This window comes from Triticum aestivum, chromosome 7A, assembly GCF_018294505.1.
Source record: "Triticum aestivum cultivar Chinese Spring chromosome 7A, IWGSC CS RefSeq v2.1, whole genome shotgun sequence".
In the NCBI taxonomy this organism is placed as follows: domain Eukaryota; kingdom Viridiplantae; phylum Streptophyta; class Magnoliopsida; order Poales; family Poaceae; genus Triticum; species Triticum aestivum.
The window spans coordinates 703,784,849-703,799,197 of NC_057812.1; the positions used below are offsets into that span (position 1 = coordinate 703,784,849).

The 14,349-nt window shown below is 46.6% G+C and overlaps 1 protein-coding gene across 1 annotated transcript; it reads left to right on the forward strand.

Moving 5' to 3' along the window:
* The first annotated feature begins 8,505 nt into the window (after positions 1-8,505).
* On the forward strand, positions 8,506-13,917 carry LOC123155020 (two-component response regulator ORR24). The gene is made up of 6 exons (XM_044573600.1): positions 8,506-8,664; positions 8,761-8,913; positions 10,977-11,336; positions 11,424-11,500; positions 11,827-12,765; positions 13,510-13,917. The coding sequence occupies exons 1-6, from the start codon at positions 8,517-8,519 to the stop codon at positions 13,915-13,917; spliced, it is 2,085 nt and encodes a 694-aa protein (XP_044429535.1). The 5' UTR covers positions 8,506-8,516.
* Positions 13,918-14,349: the final 432 nt, after the last annotated feature.

Genomic DNA, 14,349 nt, shown 5'->3' on the forward strand with positions numbered 1-14,349 from the left:
AAGGTCTTGGAGTGGGAAGAGACAAGTCCAGGTTGTTGGAGTGCCGAGAAGGTAGCAAAATAAATTGTGGAGGATGATGAACTTGGTGTCATGGGCAAAGAAATTGACCCCAATGTCCTCAAGGATGGCGATGTTGTCTTTGCGGAACCTCTGGGAGGCAGAGGCGTGTAAGAATTTGAAGTTTTCATCCCCATCAATGATGACTTTTACTTTCCTCCTTTGTTTCTAGAAGAGAACCTTCTGACAAATAGCACGTTAGGGGCGGTTATAATGACCAGTCTAAGAGAGGATTCAGGTTGGGAGTGGAAGCCTTCTTCAAGCCTGTCGATCCTATCAATGATAAGCTTGCAGTCAATTTCTTGCCGGTCAACTGGTCTGTTAGTTTTGGACCAAGTTTTGAGGTTCGCTCTAGTATATTTTACGGCACTGGAAAGGGCTAGGTCCAAAGGAATTGAAGGGTGGTTAGCGGGCCAAGCCTCAGATACGATACGCTTGCATGCCAGGTGAAGGGCCCAGAAAGAGTCCAAACAAAACATGCGAGAATGGGGGATATGTGAAGATACGTTGACGACGAGAGAAACTTGGTCGGAAGAGAAACGTGTCAGGGAAGACAGGGTTGATATTGAGAAGCGGTATTGTCATGCAAGGTTAAAGAAGGCTCTGACAAGGAATTCTAGAGTTGTAGTTACACGATTGTTAGACCTAGTAAAGGTTCTATCCAGAAGCGGGAGCTCGATGAGCTGCAGGTCTGAGATGGCCGTGTTAAACATGTTAGCCTCATAGTTGTGGAAGTTTTTGTTTTTTTCTTGCAAGCGAAGCGGATTAGGTTGAAATTACCGACAAGAAGCCACGGGGTAGAGTTTGTGGGGGCGATATCTCTGAGCTCTTGGAGGAAGTCCATTTTGAGAGGTCGTTCGGATGGGGCATAAATGTTGGAGATTGTGAGGTTGGTGCCAGAGACCGGGCAAGAGAGGCTGAGAGACGTAGAAAACCTGCCGTGAGAGTGGTTTAGGAGGGTTATATCGTGAGGGGGTTAATCACAGAAAAAATACCTCCATCAAAACCGATAGCGGAAAGGGAGACAACTTGGTCTAGCGTTCGAGGTAGGAATGAGTTTAACTTAGGGACAAGGACAAAGTCTAGCTTTGTTTCTAGCAGAAGCGCAAGAGAGGGTTCAATCGCGATGATTTCAGAAAAGATGTCCTTGCACTTATCAACATCACCGAGGCCGCAAATGTTCCAAGAGAGGATAGTGAAACGAGACTGATGCATAACATAAACTTCCTTTCACCACCAGCCCAAGAGCATAACAACAAGGAAATACAAGGGAAAGAGGGGGCACATCGTGCAACTATCCCATCGATGGCCAGGAGCAGGCTAGACCTATGGAGACTACGAAGCAGATGAAAAAAGCGCGCGGCTGCCCGCACAAAAATACAAAAGCACCCAACACCCGGGGTGAGCTCTCCTGCTGAACATTCATGGCTGATCATGGTGAAGGCAAAGCATCGGTAGCGCGAACTACGTCTGCCTCGTCACTGTCGTTGCCGCAAACCAGAGCGATACGGGGCAGTTTTTCTGCTACGTCGTCTGCGCCCGATGTGTCGCTATCAGAGGTGCACAGAGAGGAGCCCTGCCTCTACCAGGTCGTCTGAGGCTGCGTGAATGGGGTCTTCCGATCGGCAATGCACACGTTGTGATGCAGCTTGGCCGCGGAGACCACCCGCTGGGAGTGAACGTCCCGCTTGTGGATGACGTTGTTGTGGACGGTGAGGTCCGAGATAGCAGTAGACGATGAAGAGGCCGCCGTTGGTGCTGCTTTTATGGTGGTGCACGTCGCAATGACTGAGCAACATGTGCCGCTGGCCGCCCCTGGAACGACAACAGGCACCGGCACATGAGCCACCGGATCCTTGAGAACGCGTTTGGGCAGAGAAGGCGCGTCAAGGTCGTGGACCTTCATTGTTTTAGAAAAAAACATGGAGGGGATAATATCCCGTGAGTTTCCATGAATATACTCATTTCTTGGATGCATCGAGATTGTGGATTGTCAAAATCCTGAATTCTCATGTGAGTTATGAGATTCTATTGATTGTGATATGGCTATACAATATTTTTCTATGAGAATAAAGAAATAATCAAATGCATACAATCTACATGATACTTTTTACAAAAAGGGAGTATATGCACCACACGAAAAATGGAGAAGCAGTGTAAAAAAAAAGAAAATTTCCATTTCCATCGGGTGGGTTATCACCTTCTCCAAAGAAAATCCTAGAAAGAGAAAACCATTACATCAATGCCTCCTGTTGGCCTCCATTTAAAGTAATGAGCTTAAGTGGTGCCTCTAGGTCTTTCTATATAGAAATCATTGGTTGCCAATCTGGCCGTCCAAATCCAAACTTTTTTGATTCTCATGACATATATGTCGCATAGTGCATTATCTCCTTTCATCTTCATTTGTCATGTGTCAGGTTGAATCATTTCATTTCCATTTTACACGTGATGTGCTAAATCCTTTCATCTCTCTTTGTCGAGTGGCGCTTTGACTCCTTTTTCCCCCTCTCTCATGTGGCATATTGTGTTCTTTCATCTCCAACAGTCGTGTGGCACATTGACTCCTTTCATCTCCACTGGCCAGGTTTTTTAAAGCATTTTTGCACAATGATAGTAAGCGCTACCACATCCCTTAAATCACATTAATAGGATTTGTTAGATCATATGTTAGCATTTCTTAATATAATTATTCATGTGCATGAATAATGCGAGCTCCAGGGAAGTTCATAGGATATCATTGCTCTCTAATATTTTGCAAAAAAGAACAAGAAACGGCAGCCATCGCATGCCTACTTCTTCAAGAATGTGTTTTAGTGGTTGGAGGTTCCACTCGTCTAAATCACATCATAGGATTTTGGTCCAACACTTAAAATTTAAATTTTTTCATTGCTTCTCTATTTATGCGTGATGCACTCAGAATCAGTAAGCATTCTCATGTTTCCTTTTGTGCTTGCTTCAAACTGATTGCGATAACGTTTGATTGGATCCTGGACTCCGTCGAGTCTGGGTTTTTGAAAATATTTGAGGTGTATTTTTGTTTGACATGCTCATATAGATGTCATCTATTGCACCTAGAAATGTTCATGTAATGCATGTTTATATATATATATATATATATATATATATATATATATATATATATATATATATATATAGACACACACACACACACACGTACACAAAAGGACCAACATGTACATTTAGAAATAGCAAACAACACATACATACAAATCCACATATACGGTAAAGTATATTTTAAGGGAAGTTTACACATATGTAAAATACATCAATTAATTACGCAAGTCAAACTATTTCAGAATTTATTAAAACTTTTAAATAGGATTTTTATTATTTAAAAATATCTTGGCTCACTGGGCCGGACCTCCAAATCGCCTAACTCATTCAACGGATCATCTGTTAGTTTATGTGGATTTGAGGCGTATATATATTCAAGCTTCTAACATTCACTGTCGTGGCAAGCTTCGAACATTCTATTCCGCTTGCCTCTCAGCTATGTGGTTCACCGATCGATCAGCTCCGTTTTGTGGAGGCATGACGTTGGCAAGGGGATGCTGGGATGCGTCGGTGTGGTGGATGAGACCGGGGGATTCTGGGGAGGGGTGGCGAGGATGACTATCCTGTATGGGGCAGGCTCAGCTGGTTTTAGGATCATGATTCAGATTAATGTTGTGTAGAACTGAGTTTAACTTGCATCAAATTATCAGAGTCATATGTGGTAGTTCCCTGACGCTGCTTTCTAGGGCTGCAAGAAATTTGAGACATATTTTTGCAGAAATGGTTCATACAAAATGTGCAATTAATGCAATAACACAATGATGAAATGAAGTTTACCTGGCAGTCAATGATTCTTAAGAGCGGATCCAGTGCGGGTAGCTGCTCCAGGAGGTGGTCCTTCCCAAGCCTGCTCGTGCCGCTCTGCCCCCTTGGTATGAGGCGTCACTCCCTCAGCTCTTCGTACTGGCTGCGAATCTCTAAGCCGCTCCCCTTGGTATGAGACGTAGTACTGCAGCAGCGCGTAGCACTCGAGCCACTCCTCAAGAAAGGGTGCATAAGTATGCACTCACGCGGTGGTCGGAGTCGTTTTTGAAGTTGGACATCTAGAGACTACAACGCATGGCAAGCCAAAGGTGCAAGGCATACGCTGCTGCTGCTGCTTTGGAGGAGCCGCAAGTAGCACGCACTGCTTAAGATTTGGTCCCCTTAATGGCAGCAAGTATAGTATATAAGGTAGAGCGAACTACACCATCCATCCATCGGTGCATTTTCTTGATTGTTAAAGGCATCAACGTCGTGCATATGCACCACCCAGTTATTGCTGTTGGAGAGGAGTCTGGCGAGCGCGTGCACGTTGTGTGAGACTCTTCAGTGTGCGATCGTGCGCCGACAATGTCCTCAAGGACGCCTACGACATCCGTGGCAGCGCCGCATGTAACTGCTCCGGACGTACGGGCGGGTGTGCCGAAGACAATCGAGAGGAGATAGGACATCTGATCTCAGTGGCGAGGTGTCGGACCTTGGGCAGCCGCTCGACGTGGTTGGTGGCCATGACCACAGCAAACATCGTAGATCCTTCAGATAGTATTGACCGCTATTGACGGTGGAGTCCTTGATGCTGCCACCACGTCCGTTTCGTTCTTGAGGGAGAGTTTTCGGCATAGTCGGCGGCTGCGATGTGGAGTGATTGTCGGTTCTCTTTTTTATGGAAGGAGACACCTCGAGTCATGCGAATAATAATTATTCTCTTAGTTTGTGTGAAGGAAATCACAACTTACAAGGAATTTTTCATAATGAAGGATATTAGTGTGATTTATGGGATGCAATTTCCGTCTAACGGCCAATTACTATGAATCTACCATATGTTGATGCGCACGTTCAATCAGAAAGCACTGAACGGATTTACTCTTTCGCGATCGGCCGCTCCAGCGCTCGATTCGAACCAGCGCACAAGGCAAAACCGACAGGATTTCCAGGTAGGGCCCACCACGTGTGACAACCAGCCAACAAGGGATGGTGTGGTGCGCATCCACACGAAGGCACCATCGTGAAGGCCCACCCAGAATCAACACTAATCCCCCACCCTGATTTTCGGGGGTCCATCTTAATTAATCCCCTAATCTTCAAAGAAAACAACTGTCTACTTTCCAAATCGGGAGCTGTCCGAAACCGAGCGCTCCAACGAGCGCGCGCGAGTTAGACTCTCCCAGCACTGAATTAGAAAGCAACGAGAGTTGGCATCTGTAACGGACGTGTTTAGCGAAACGAGTAACCGCAACAAGTTATTCAGGATCCAAACCAACAAACCATGTGTGGGCCATATTGAAATATTGGACGGGTACAGTGCTCGGGCTGCCCGGTTTTTAACTAAGAACAATCTCATACTTAAAGTAATAACAAGTGCTAATGTGGCCTGTTGGTTACTACAGTTCATATATCACATTTTGTAATTAGTGAGACAATGAACATACACTTTCAGTGCACCGAAACAAATTTCATGAGAATAAAGGTGAGGCATTAATTTGAGATATGACCTGAACATCGCCAAAAGCCTCTTTTGGAATACAGACAATATCATCTAGCTCCAACGTTGGACCACAAGAAAGTTGACATTTGACAATGGAGTGGAAACAAAAACAGAATTTTTTTATGGAGGGCAATGAAAATAAAAATGGCAAAAACTACAGACATCCATGGCCTGGACCACAAGAACTCCACTCTTCTATCCCTGTATTTCTTTCTCTCTGCTTTGTAAACGATATATTTCTTTCTTTGTTGAATACATAGGCCTTACACCTCATAATAAGGATCAAAGCATAAGCAATCATTTGGTTCGAATTTGTGTGTTACTCACTTGCTCTCGCCCTTAGCTAGGGTGCATCCGCTACTCCCTAGTCTGAAACACCCTTGAACTTATTTTCTTGAAGTGTTTTTCTTCAGATAAAATGCCCTTGTCATATTAATTTTCCACAAAGTGATAAGTGGAGAAAGACTTCCACTCCTTGAGTTTAGGCCTTCACATTTTCACGTTGCCATACAAAAGTAGGTAGGAATCTGACGACTGAGACATGAACGCTCTCTCTGTTCCCGGTCAAAGGAAGCAGGAGCAGGAGCAAAGCAGGAGCCTCTCCTTTTTGTAATTCAAAACCGTAAGAGCATCTTCAACCGTTGGCCCCTCAGGAGGCGCTAAAAATCACCCCCTGGGGCGCACCGGCGATAAACCACACGCTGGGGGCGTGATGCCCCCAGTCACGGCGTCCACGTTTTTTTAAAAATCCAAATTACGGCACGAACACGGCGCAAATTCAACCAAATTTTGGCGAGTTCGTTCATATTTAAAATATTTTACAAAAAGGAAAAAAAAGCTACTAGGTTGCTCCTCGCCGTCTCCCTCGCCGCTCCTCGCCGCCCGCCGCCCTTGAAGATCTACATGCCGAGGAGGCTGTAGAACCGTGTGTAGTCGCCGCCGTCGTCATCGTCGTCGTCGCCGCCTCCGCTACGGCCGCCGTCCCTGCTGCAACCCTCCCCCGGTTGGCGTGGCGGGTTGGACGGTCCGGGGGCGTCCTCGTCGTCGTCACTGTCGAGGATCACGACGCCGTGCTCGTCCTCGCGCCCACGTTTGCAGGCGGCTACCTCCTCCAGGGCCCGGCGCTGCCGGACCATCTCGTCGTGGAGGTAGTCGTCCCGCGCCCACTGCATGGCGTTCTCGTCGGAGATGCCGCACCGGGCTATCTCCTCGTACTCCGTGGGAAGGCCGGGCTCCGGTTTGGGTGCGACGAGGACGAGGCGGCTAGAGGCGGGGGTGGAGTCGCCGATGCGGACGCCGGAGCTGCGGGTGCGCCGGCTGACAGACGTGTCCTGGGGCTCCGGCTTGACGGGGCAGAGGCAGGGAGAGTCGGTCGACCGACCTGGCGAGGAGGAGGACGCCCCGGGGTCCATGCGCCTCGGGTCCACGAGCTCTCACGGCGGCGAGAGAAGGACGGGGGGAGGGGTACTCCAGCCTCGGCGTGTTGCCGCCCTCGATGTACTCGAGGACGGCGCGCGGCGTGCGGCCGGGCACGCCCCACCATCGGCGCCGCCCCTCGGAGTTGAGCCTGCCGGAGGGAACGACGCTGTTGGTGGCCTCAAGCTGCTCGGCGTGGCGGCGGCGGAAGTATGGCTCCCAGAGCGGGCCGTCGGGGACGTAGCGTGGCCCCTCCCTCGCCGCCGCGGCAGGGAGGCGCGGATTCGCGCGATCTCCGCACACCGCGCCGTCCCGGTCGGCGGCGGTGGCGCCGGGACCCCGCCGGCGTTGATTCTCCACGCCCTGGGTACCCGCATGTCCGGCGGGACCAAATACTCGGCCTCAAAAAGTAGCCGAGTTTCGTCCTCGTGAAGGTGGCGGCGGCCGAAGCCGTTCGCCGCCGCGCCGTCGCCTGGGAAGCGTTCGGCCATTCTTTGAGCTGGAGACGGCGAGAGGAGAGGGAGGAAGGGGGAGAAAGGTGGCGTCGGTGGTGGAGACTCTGTGCGTGCCACCGGTGCGCTGGGGGTCGGCTTTATGTAGGCGGAGGCGCCGCGCGTACGCGTGGCTGCCGCGTTACACGTGGCATGCGAGGGGACGCGCGTCGTCTCGTTTTCACTGCGCCGCCCGTGAGGCATCAATGGCGGAGGCTGACCGGCGCGGCAGCGCACGGCAACTTTGACATTGATTCGTCATGGGAAACGAGGCGATGAGGACGACGAAGCGGCGAGAAGCGAGACGAGTCGCTGGCAAGGAGGACCCGTGGCTCTTTCGCGCCAAAAACGATTCGCCCGGCATCCCCGAGCGCCCCCCAGTACGCCGGGGTCGGGTTGGGTCCGCCAGCGCCAATTTCGGCCCGAGCCGGTGAAAATTGAGCCCCTGGGGCGCGACTGGGCCGATTTTTTGGCGTCAGCGGCCGAAAAGTCATCTGGTGGGCCTTGTTGGGGACGCGACTGGAGATGCTCTAACATTTGTGTCCAACATTAGACATTTGTTGAGAAAAGAACAAAAGCAAAAAACAGCAACACCACCCGTGGTTTTCCTCACCTCTCATGGAAGGGACCATGGGCCGCGGCACAAGCAGACACGCACATTGACATCGCCAGATCAAATGGCGTAGCTGCAGAAATTAAGGAGTAGAAGCAGCGCATGCACACAAAGCACGGGGAGAGCGCCTTTGACCTCTGGAGTCTGGACCGCGAGACTTCCACTCCTTCCCTTGACCCCTCTACCCCTATAAATAGACGCCCTTCCTCCAGCCCTTCTCACCACTCCTCTGAATACGGATTGTTTTTAGACGAGGAGCAAAGCAGTAACATCAGTTGTGTCCTGAGACGAGGAAGCTAATAGAGGTTTTGGCTGTGCGGTTTGTGCTGATTTGTTTTTTAATCAGTATTTTTCTTGATGGCGTTTGCTTTTCCAGGTGGGAAGAAGTTCGGAGAACATGGCCACGATGGGTGGGGACCGAAGGCAGATGATGGAGGATGCGGCGGAGGACAAGTTTCCCGAAAGGTTACGCGTCCTCGTTGTGGACGACGACCGCGTCTGCCACATGGTACTTGAAGCCCTGTTGCGCCGCTGTAAATACCAACGTGAGTCTCTTGATCCCTCCACTTCGCCATAGTCCATTAGAATCGGGGCCTTGTGATCTATTTGTTTCTCTGCGAATAATGCTTGCCGCTATGCAGCAACGACGGTGATGGATGGAAAGACGGCGCTCAGGATGCTCATGGCGGGGAAGCAGCAATTCGACCTGGTCATCACCGACGTGCGCATGCCGGACATGGACGGCTTCAAGCTCCTCGAGCTCATCCGCCTCGAGATGGATCTGCCCGTCATCAGTACTCTCACTGCTCTCAATCCAAAGTCCAATTTTTGAGTTTTCTATCCATAAACACTGACAATTGTTTTCAAGAACGTACTTTTACTCCTCAATCTTGTTGATACCTTGAGAGGATATTAATTTCTTTGGGCAGCGTGTGAGATCCTATATATTTAGGACGATTTTATGAAACCACATACATATGCACAAAACCCACACTCTATTTCTAACCTGGAAGAGTTCTAAAGAACGGGATCCCCACTGAGTCCGAACCAACGGGGTCCCATCTAACCGTTCACTCTTCCGATCGGATGGGGAGTGGGGTAGGAGAGCGGAGGTGAAGTGGCACATGAGTTAGTAGAGGACGTAGTGTCGGTTTCTAGCCCAAACCAATGGGATCCTATCTAACCATCCGTCTGATGGATGGCGACTGGGTAGGAGAGCGGAGGTGGAGCGACACATGAGCTAGTAGGGGACGCATTGTCGGTTTCTAGCCCAAAACAATGAGATCCTATCTAACCATCCATCCATCAGATCGGATGGATGGTGGGGATGGGGAACAAACATGGATAGCACGTGATTATGATATCCCAATTGTTGTTTTTAATAATTGGGCTGATAGTGTTTAGTAGGCTAGAGACATGGTCACTCCAATGGCTAATTTGGGCTAGTGAGAGTCTCTGTCACTCCAATGTAAAATAGATTCCACATCCACGCGTTCGATGGGCGTATTTATGGACTATCTAGAATTGAATTTTATAAATGAGTAGTTTGGCTTAGTGAGACTCTCTATCACTCCTATGTAATGTAGACCCCACTATCCACATGTTCGATGGCTTTATTTATGGACAACTATAATTTAATTTTAGATCATCTCAATTAATTGTACAATCCTACCAATAAGAATGAAAACTTTAATCTATTCATAGTTCATGAAATGACCAAGTTATATTTTTTTCAAAGCTAATATTAAAATTCGCGTTCTAACAATCACACAAGGTATACGATTGCGCCACACCTGTTTGCTAGGGTTGCATGAATACTACAATTAAGAAATACCTATGTTGTATTGATATTTTTTTTGTGAATTGTATTGATATTATTAAGATTACTACTCATCTTCATTCTCCTTAAAGTTGTTACTCCTTATGACAATTTACTCTCAAGAATAGCATGTAAAGTAGGAATGCCCCTTTTAAGTACATACATGAGTAGGTTAACCATGGGTAATACCTACAATACTGCATATTTGTTGACTTTGAATAAGCACACCAATTTGTAGTCAAATTACTTTCACTGAAAGTGCAGCCACAAATACTTATTTTCCTGAATCTCTACTATTATTGCACAAAATTCGTCCAAGATAATTCTTGCCCAATCTCTACCTCGCCCACAGCTGCATGCAATTAATTAGCTATATAGTTAATTACACATGTCAATTGTCTAGACATTAATTTATGGAAACTATCACCGAGTATTGGACGAGAGGACCACGTTAATTATGGAGAGTATCATTCTTTGGACGAGAGTATCACGTTAATTATGAAACGTATCATCGAGCACTGGACGGTAGGACCACATTAAGCATGGACATTATCATGTAGAATATGTATGTCCCCGTGGCAAGCACAAACAATTAGCTATCCGTAATAAAAAGCTATTGACAATGGTGGTTAACGTTTACAAACTAATATGAGTGTGATCACTTAAAATGCTTAGAGCGTTACGTGGGCCGATAGATGTTACCTAGTATGCTAGAGAAACTTGGCTGACTGCCAATAATAATACTTGATCTTCAGGTTCACCAATAGTTAGACATGATGATGTGATTTCCTTGTGTGGAACATGTTGTGATATGGCTTAGTCATTGTGTTACCGTTATTGTTTTAACCTTTGTTTTCGTATCTTCCTATTGAATGTGTGTAAATTTTCCCATTTAGTTTGCATTGAAGAAGAATTATAAAACTAAACATTGAAATGCTTTTCCGTCTATAGGCACTTTGACCAAAACATATGTCCACTTCATAGATTTTTGTGAATTTCTGAATTCTAAATCTAAGTCATTGGTCCTATGGCATGCAGTGATATCCGTTGATTGCGACAAGAAGGTTGTGATGAAGGGGATAGATCATGGCGCGTCCGACTTTATGGTGAAGCCAGTGCGTACCCATGAGCTCAAAAACATATGGCAACATGTTCAAAGGTGGAGAAATCCCAAAGCAATAAGCCACATCAGCGATCATGACAATGATGTCCAGAGAGTTCAACCAGCGACTACTGACAAGAGTAAGTACTCGGGGAATAAGAGAAATGTTGGAGATGATTCTAGCGAGAACAATGAGGGCACGCATATATCCGCCATCCACAGAAAGCCCCGGATGACATGGACAATTGCGCTGCATAACAAGTTTCTAGAAGCTATCAACCAGATCGGCCTTGATAGTAAGAATTCACATCTTGTGCCTCATTCATCGACAATGCTGGTGGCTGCTCGATATTTTCATTATAATTTTTATTACATAATTGTAGGGGCTGTTCCAAAAAAGGTATTGGAGCTGATGAATGTGGATCACCTCAGTAGAGAGAATATTGCGAGTCATCTACAGGTTTATTTGCAACCTTTATGCTTAATTTCTATGTTTTTGTTACTATTATTCATAGTCTAACATTTTTTCATATATAAGTGAAAGCTTTTATTTTCTGGGGAACATATCAGTCAAAGCTCTAGTAATGGAACGACCATGATGTGTAATTCTAATTAAGTGTGTCCCTTAAAATGCGAGGCTTATCTCATATAATGCATGCCCCACATTTTTAGGAGTTTTTTTCCCATGCAACATCTTCAGTTCTTATTGTACTCACATGTTTATGTTATTTTTTTCGATGATCATCCATCTTATACCTTGTTATTTTGTCTATCTTTTTATTTCAGAAGTATAGATTGCACTTAAAAAGAGTTAAGTCAAATCCCTCTAGTGATGCATATGAAAGATGGAACTCATCGTACAACATGAACAACAAGGGCAATTTCATGCATAATCACGAACATGGAAGATGGACTGTGTCCTCTGGCGACACTGCCTCTTGGAGTACAAACAATTATGGTTCAACGGGTCACTTGGCTCCGCCGATGAACATCCAAAGCAACTTCTACACAGGGTCATACCTCCATGATCGTAGAATGCCAAAGTATGTTGGAAAACTACCGTCAGATGCGAGAAGATTCACAGGTTTTGCTGACCCTCTCGTCAGCCTATACGACAACATACCCAATGAGATAATGTCAGATGAATTTCCATCATTCAATTATAGTAATTCCTATGCTAACATCATGCATGGCAAGATAATGGAGATAAGCAAAGGCAAAACCCCTTCCAATCTTCAAAGTTCATTTGCAAACACAACAGTTGGTGGCGGGAGGTCTCTTGTTGCATCACAGGTGAACTTCCCACATAGCAACCAACTAGAGAGATATGCAATGTCATCTGGCCGGCTGCCTCTGCAAAATGAAAAGGCACCATTCATAAGCAACACCACATCAGTGGGAGGCTTCACTGAGCAAATGGCACCATTCAACATGGCAAGCAACATAAGCTCAGTAGGAACGATGTTGAATGGTAGCTCTACACTTGATGCAAGTAGAACTTCAACTAATGATACTCATCTGGTCAACAGTGAAAGAACTACTTCGATGCTTCACACCCTTCAGACAGATGATTTCGTCTCATTGACTCAGCTACATGATGGTGGGGATGGAGCTAGCATTGTTCCTATGCAAGAAGGCACACTTAATCAGCAACCTCTTAATGATCATTTGAATGAAATCAGTGCCTTCTCAATGGATGATATATTTTCCAACATGCATGTGGAAGTAAGAACTTTTCTCATTTGTACGAATCTATGTGCTCCATATGAATTGTTGAGTTGGACATGTGTACTTAAATAACACTTTTCTCTCAATGTAGGATTTCATTGGAGATGATGCTATCGTGGAAGAAGCATGATAGTTCTATAAGTTAAGCCGCCCAATGCGTGAGATGGTTGATCAAGAGTATCATGCTCGAGGGGCCTCTTTAAGGCAATAGAGTGCTTTGACAAGTTTGCAAAAATAGTGATATGTGTATCCATTTTCATATACCAGTGGTTCTTTGAGATACACTTTGTCTTGCATAACATTGAGAATTGACATGTTCCGCACAACAAGCATAAACACCACCCTTTGGAGACTGTTGTGCCTAATACAAGTCTTATGGTGGAAGCTTTTATAATAGGTTAGCATCCTGATAATCAAAACATTAGTGTTTCTTGAAGCCTATGGTAACAAGGCACACTTTATACCTAGGATAAACTTGTTTCTGGCCCATCATGTTTTTACCTCGAGGTGGAGTACTAAGTGCCATGTGTTACTCTTCATTAGAGCCGTATATTCTTCATCCATAGCTTTTCTTCATTTTTTCACTAGAAGCCACAACTAAAGACAACTAAAGATGAACCTCATTTAGTATCATCCATAGAGCGAAGAATTGCATGATGTGCTCAACGGAGACATTGGTGGTGGTGGTGGTAGTGGCAGTGGGAGGGGTGTGATCTTGAGAATCCAAGCGTTGTGCTTTAGGGACTCCCTCACCTTCCAATTCTTTCTCTTGGAAGCTTCATAGATGAGTGGGGCAATATCTTTAGGCTTTCGCCCAAGAAGCCAAGGAGAGTCCCAAAAGTGGGTCCTCACACCATTACTAACGGTGATGGTGGTGGAAGTATAGAAAAAGTTGAGGTCCTCCCCATTGCATGGGTTTCCTATTCCCACCCACATCTTGGTGGGATCCTTCCATTCATACCACGACCATCGCAACCGGAGAGCCCTCATAAACTTGTCTGTGTTGAGGACCCTAAGACCTCCGTACTCAAGTGGCTGGCAAACATACTCCCAATTCCCCTTGCATTTGGCCCCCGTTGTCTTGTCCGAACCGGACCAAAGGAAATCTCTCTCGAGCTTGTTGGCGTTGTGAAGTATGTGGTGGGATGACCAACGGGGTGGTGGGGTAGACCACTTGGGATATGATCACGGACATGACAAGAGCCGTACATCCAATGGTGGTGATGTTTTGGCCATCATACTTTGATAACTTGCTTGCAACTTTGTCCACGAGAAATTGGAGATCCATCAACTTTAGCTTCCAAACCAAGAATTTTTTTTGGTAAGCTGGAATTGGAATCCGTCATGGAAAAGTTGGGCCGAACAATTTCACCATATATCTTCGTCCCTTCTCGCGCGGCAGTCATTGCAAAATTCTTTTCGCCAACTTGTCGTCGATTGTTCCCACCACCCACCGTGCTACTTTTGCCTTCTGACTCGCCCCGTCGCTCGTTCCCCTTCCCGATGGCACCCATCACCGCCCCCGTCCCCGCCGCGCTTAGTTTCTACGCCACCTAGAGGCCACGATGGCCGCGTCTAAGA

Excerpts from the sequence above, each read along its gene's own strand:
- LOC123155020 (XM_044573600.1), top strand. The coding sequence starts at position 8,517 with ATGGCCACGATGGGTGGGGACCGAAGGCAGATGATGGAGGATGCGGCG. Across the intron at positions 8,665-8,760 it reads GCGCCGCTGTAAATACCAAC|CAACGACGGTGATGGATGGA; the intron begins GTGAGTCTCTTG and ends GCCGCTATGCAG. Across the intron at positions 12,766-13,509 it reads TTTCCAACATGCATGTGGAA|GGACTCCCTCACCTTCCAAT; the intron begins GTAAGAACTTTT and ends GTTGTGCTTTAG.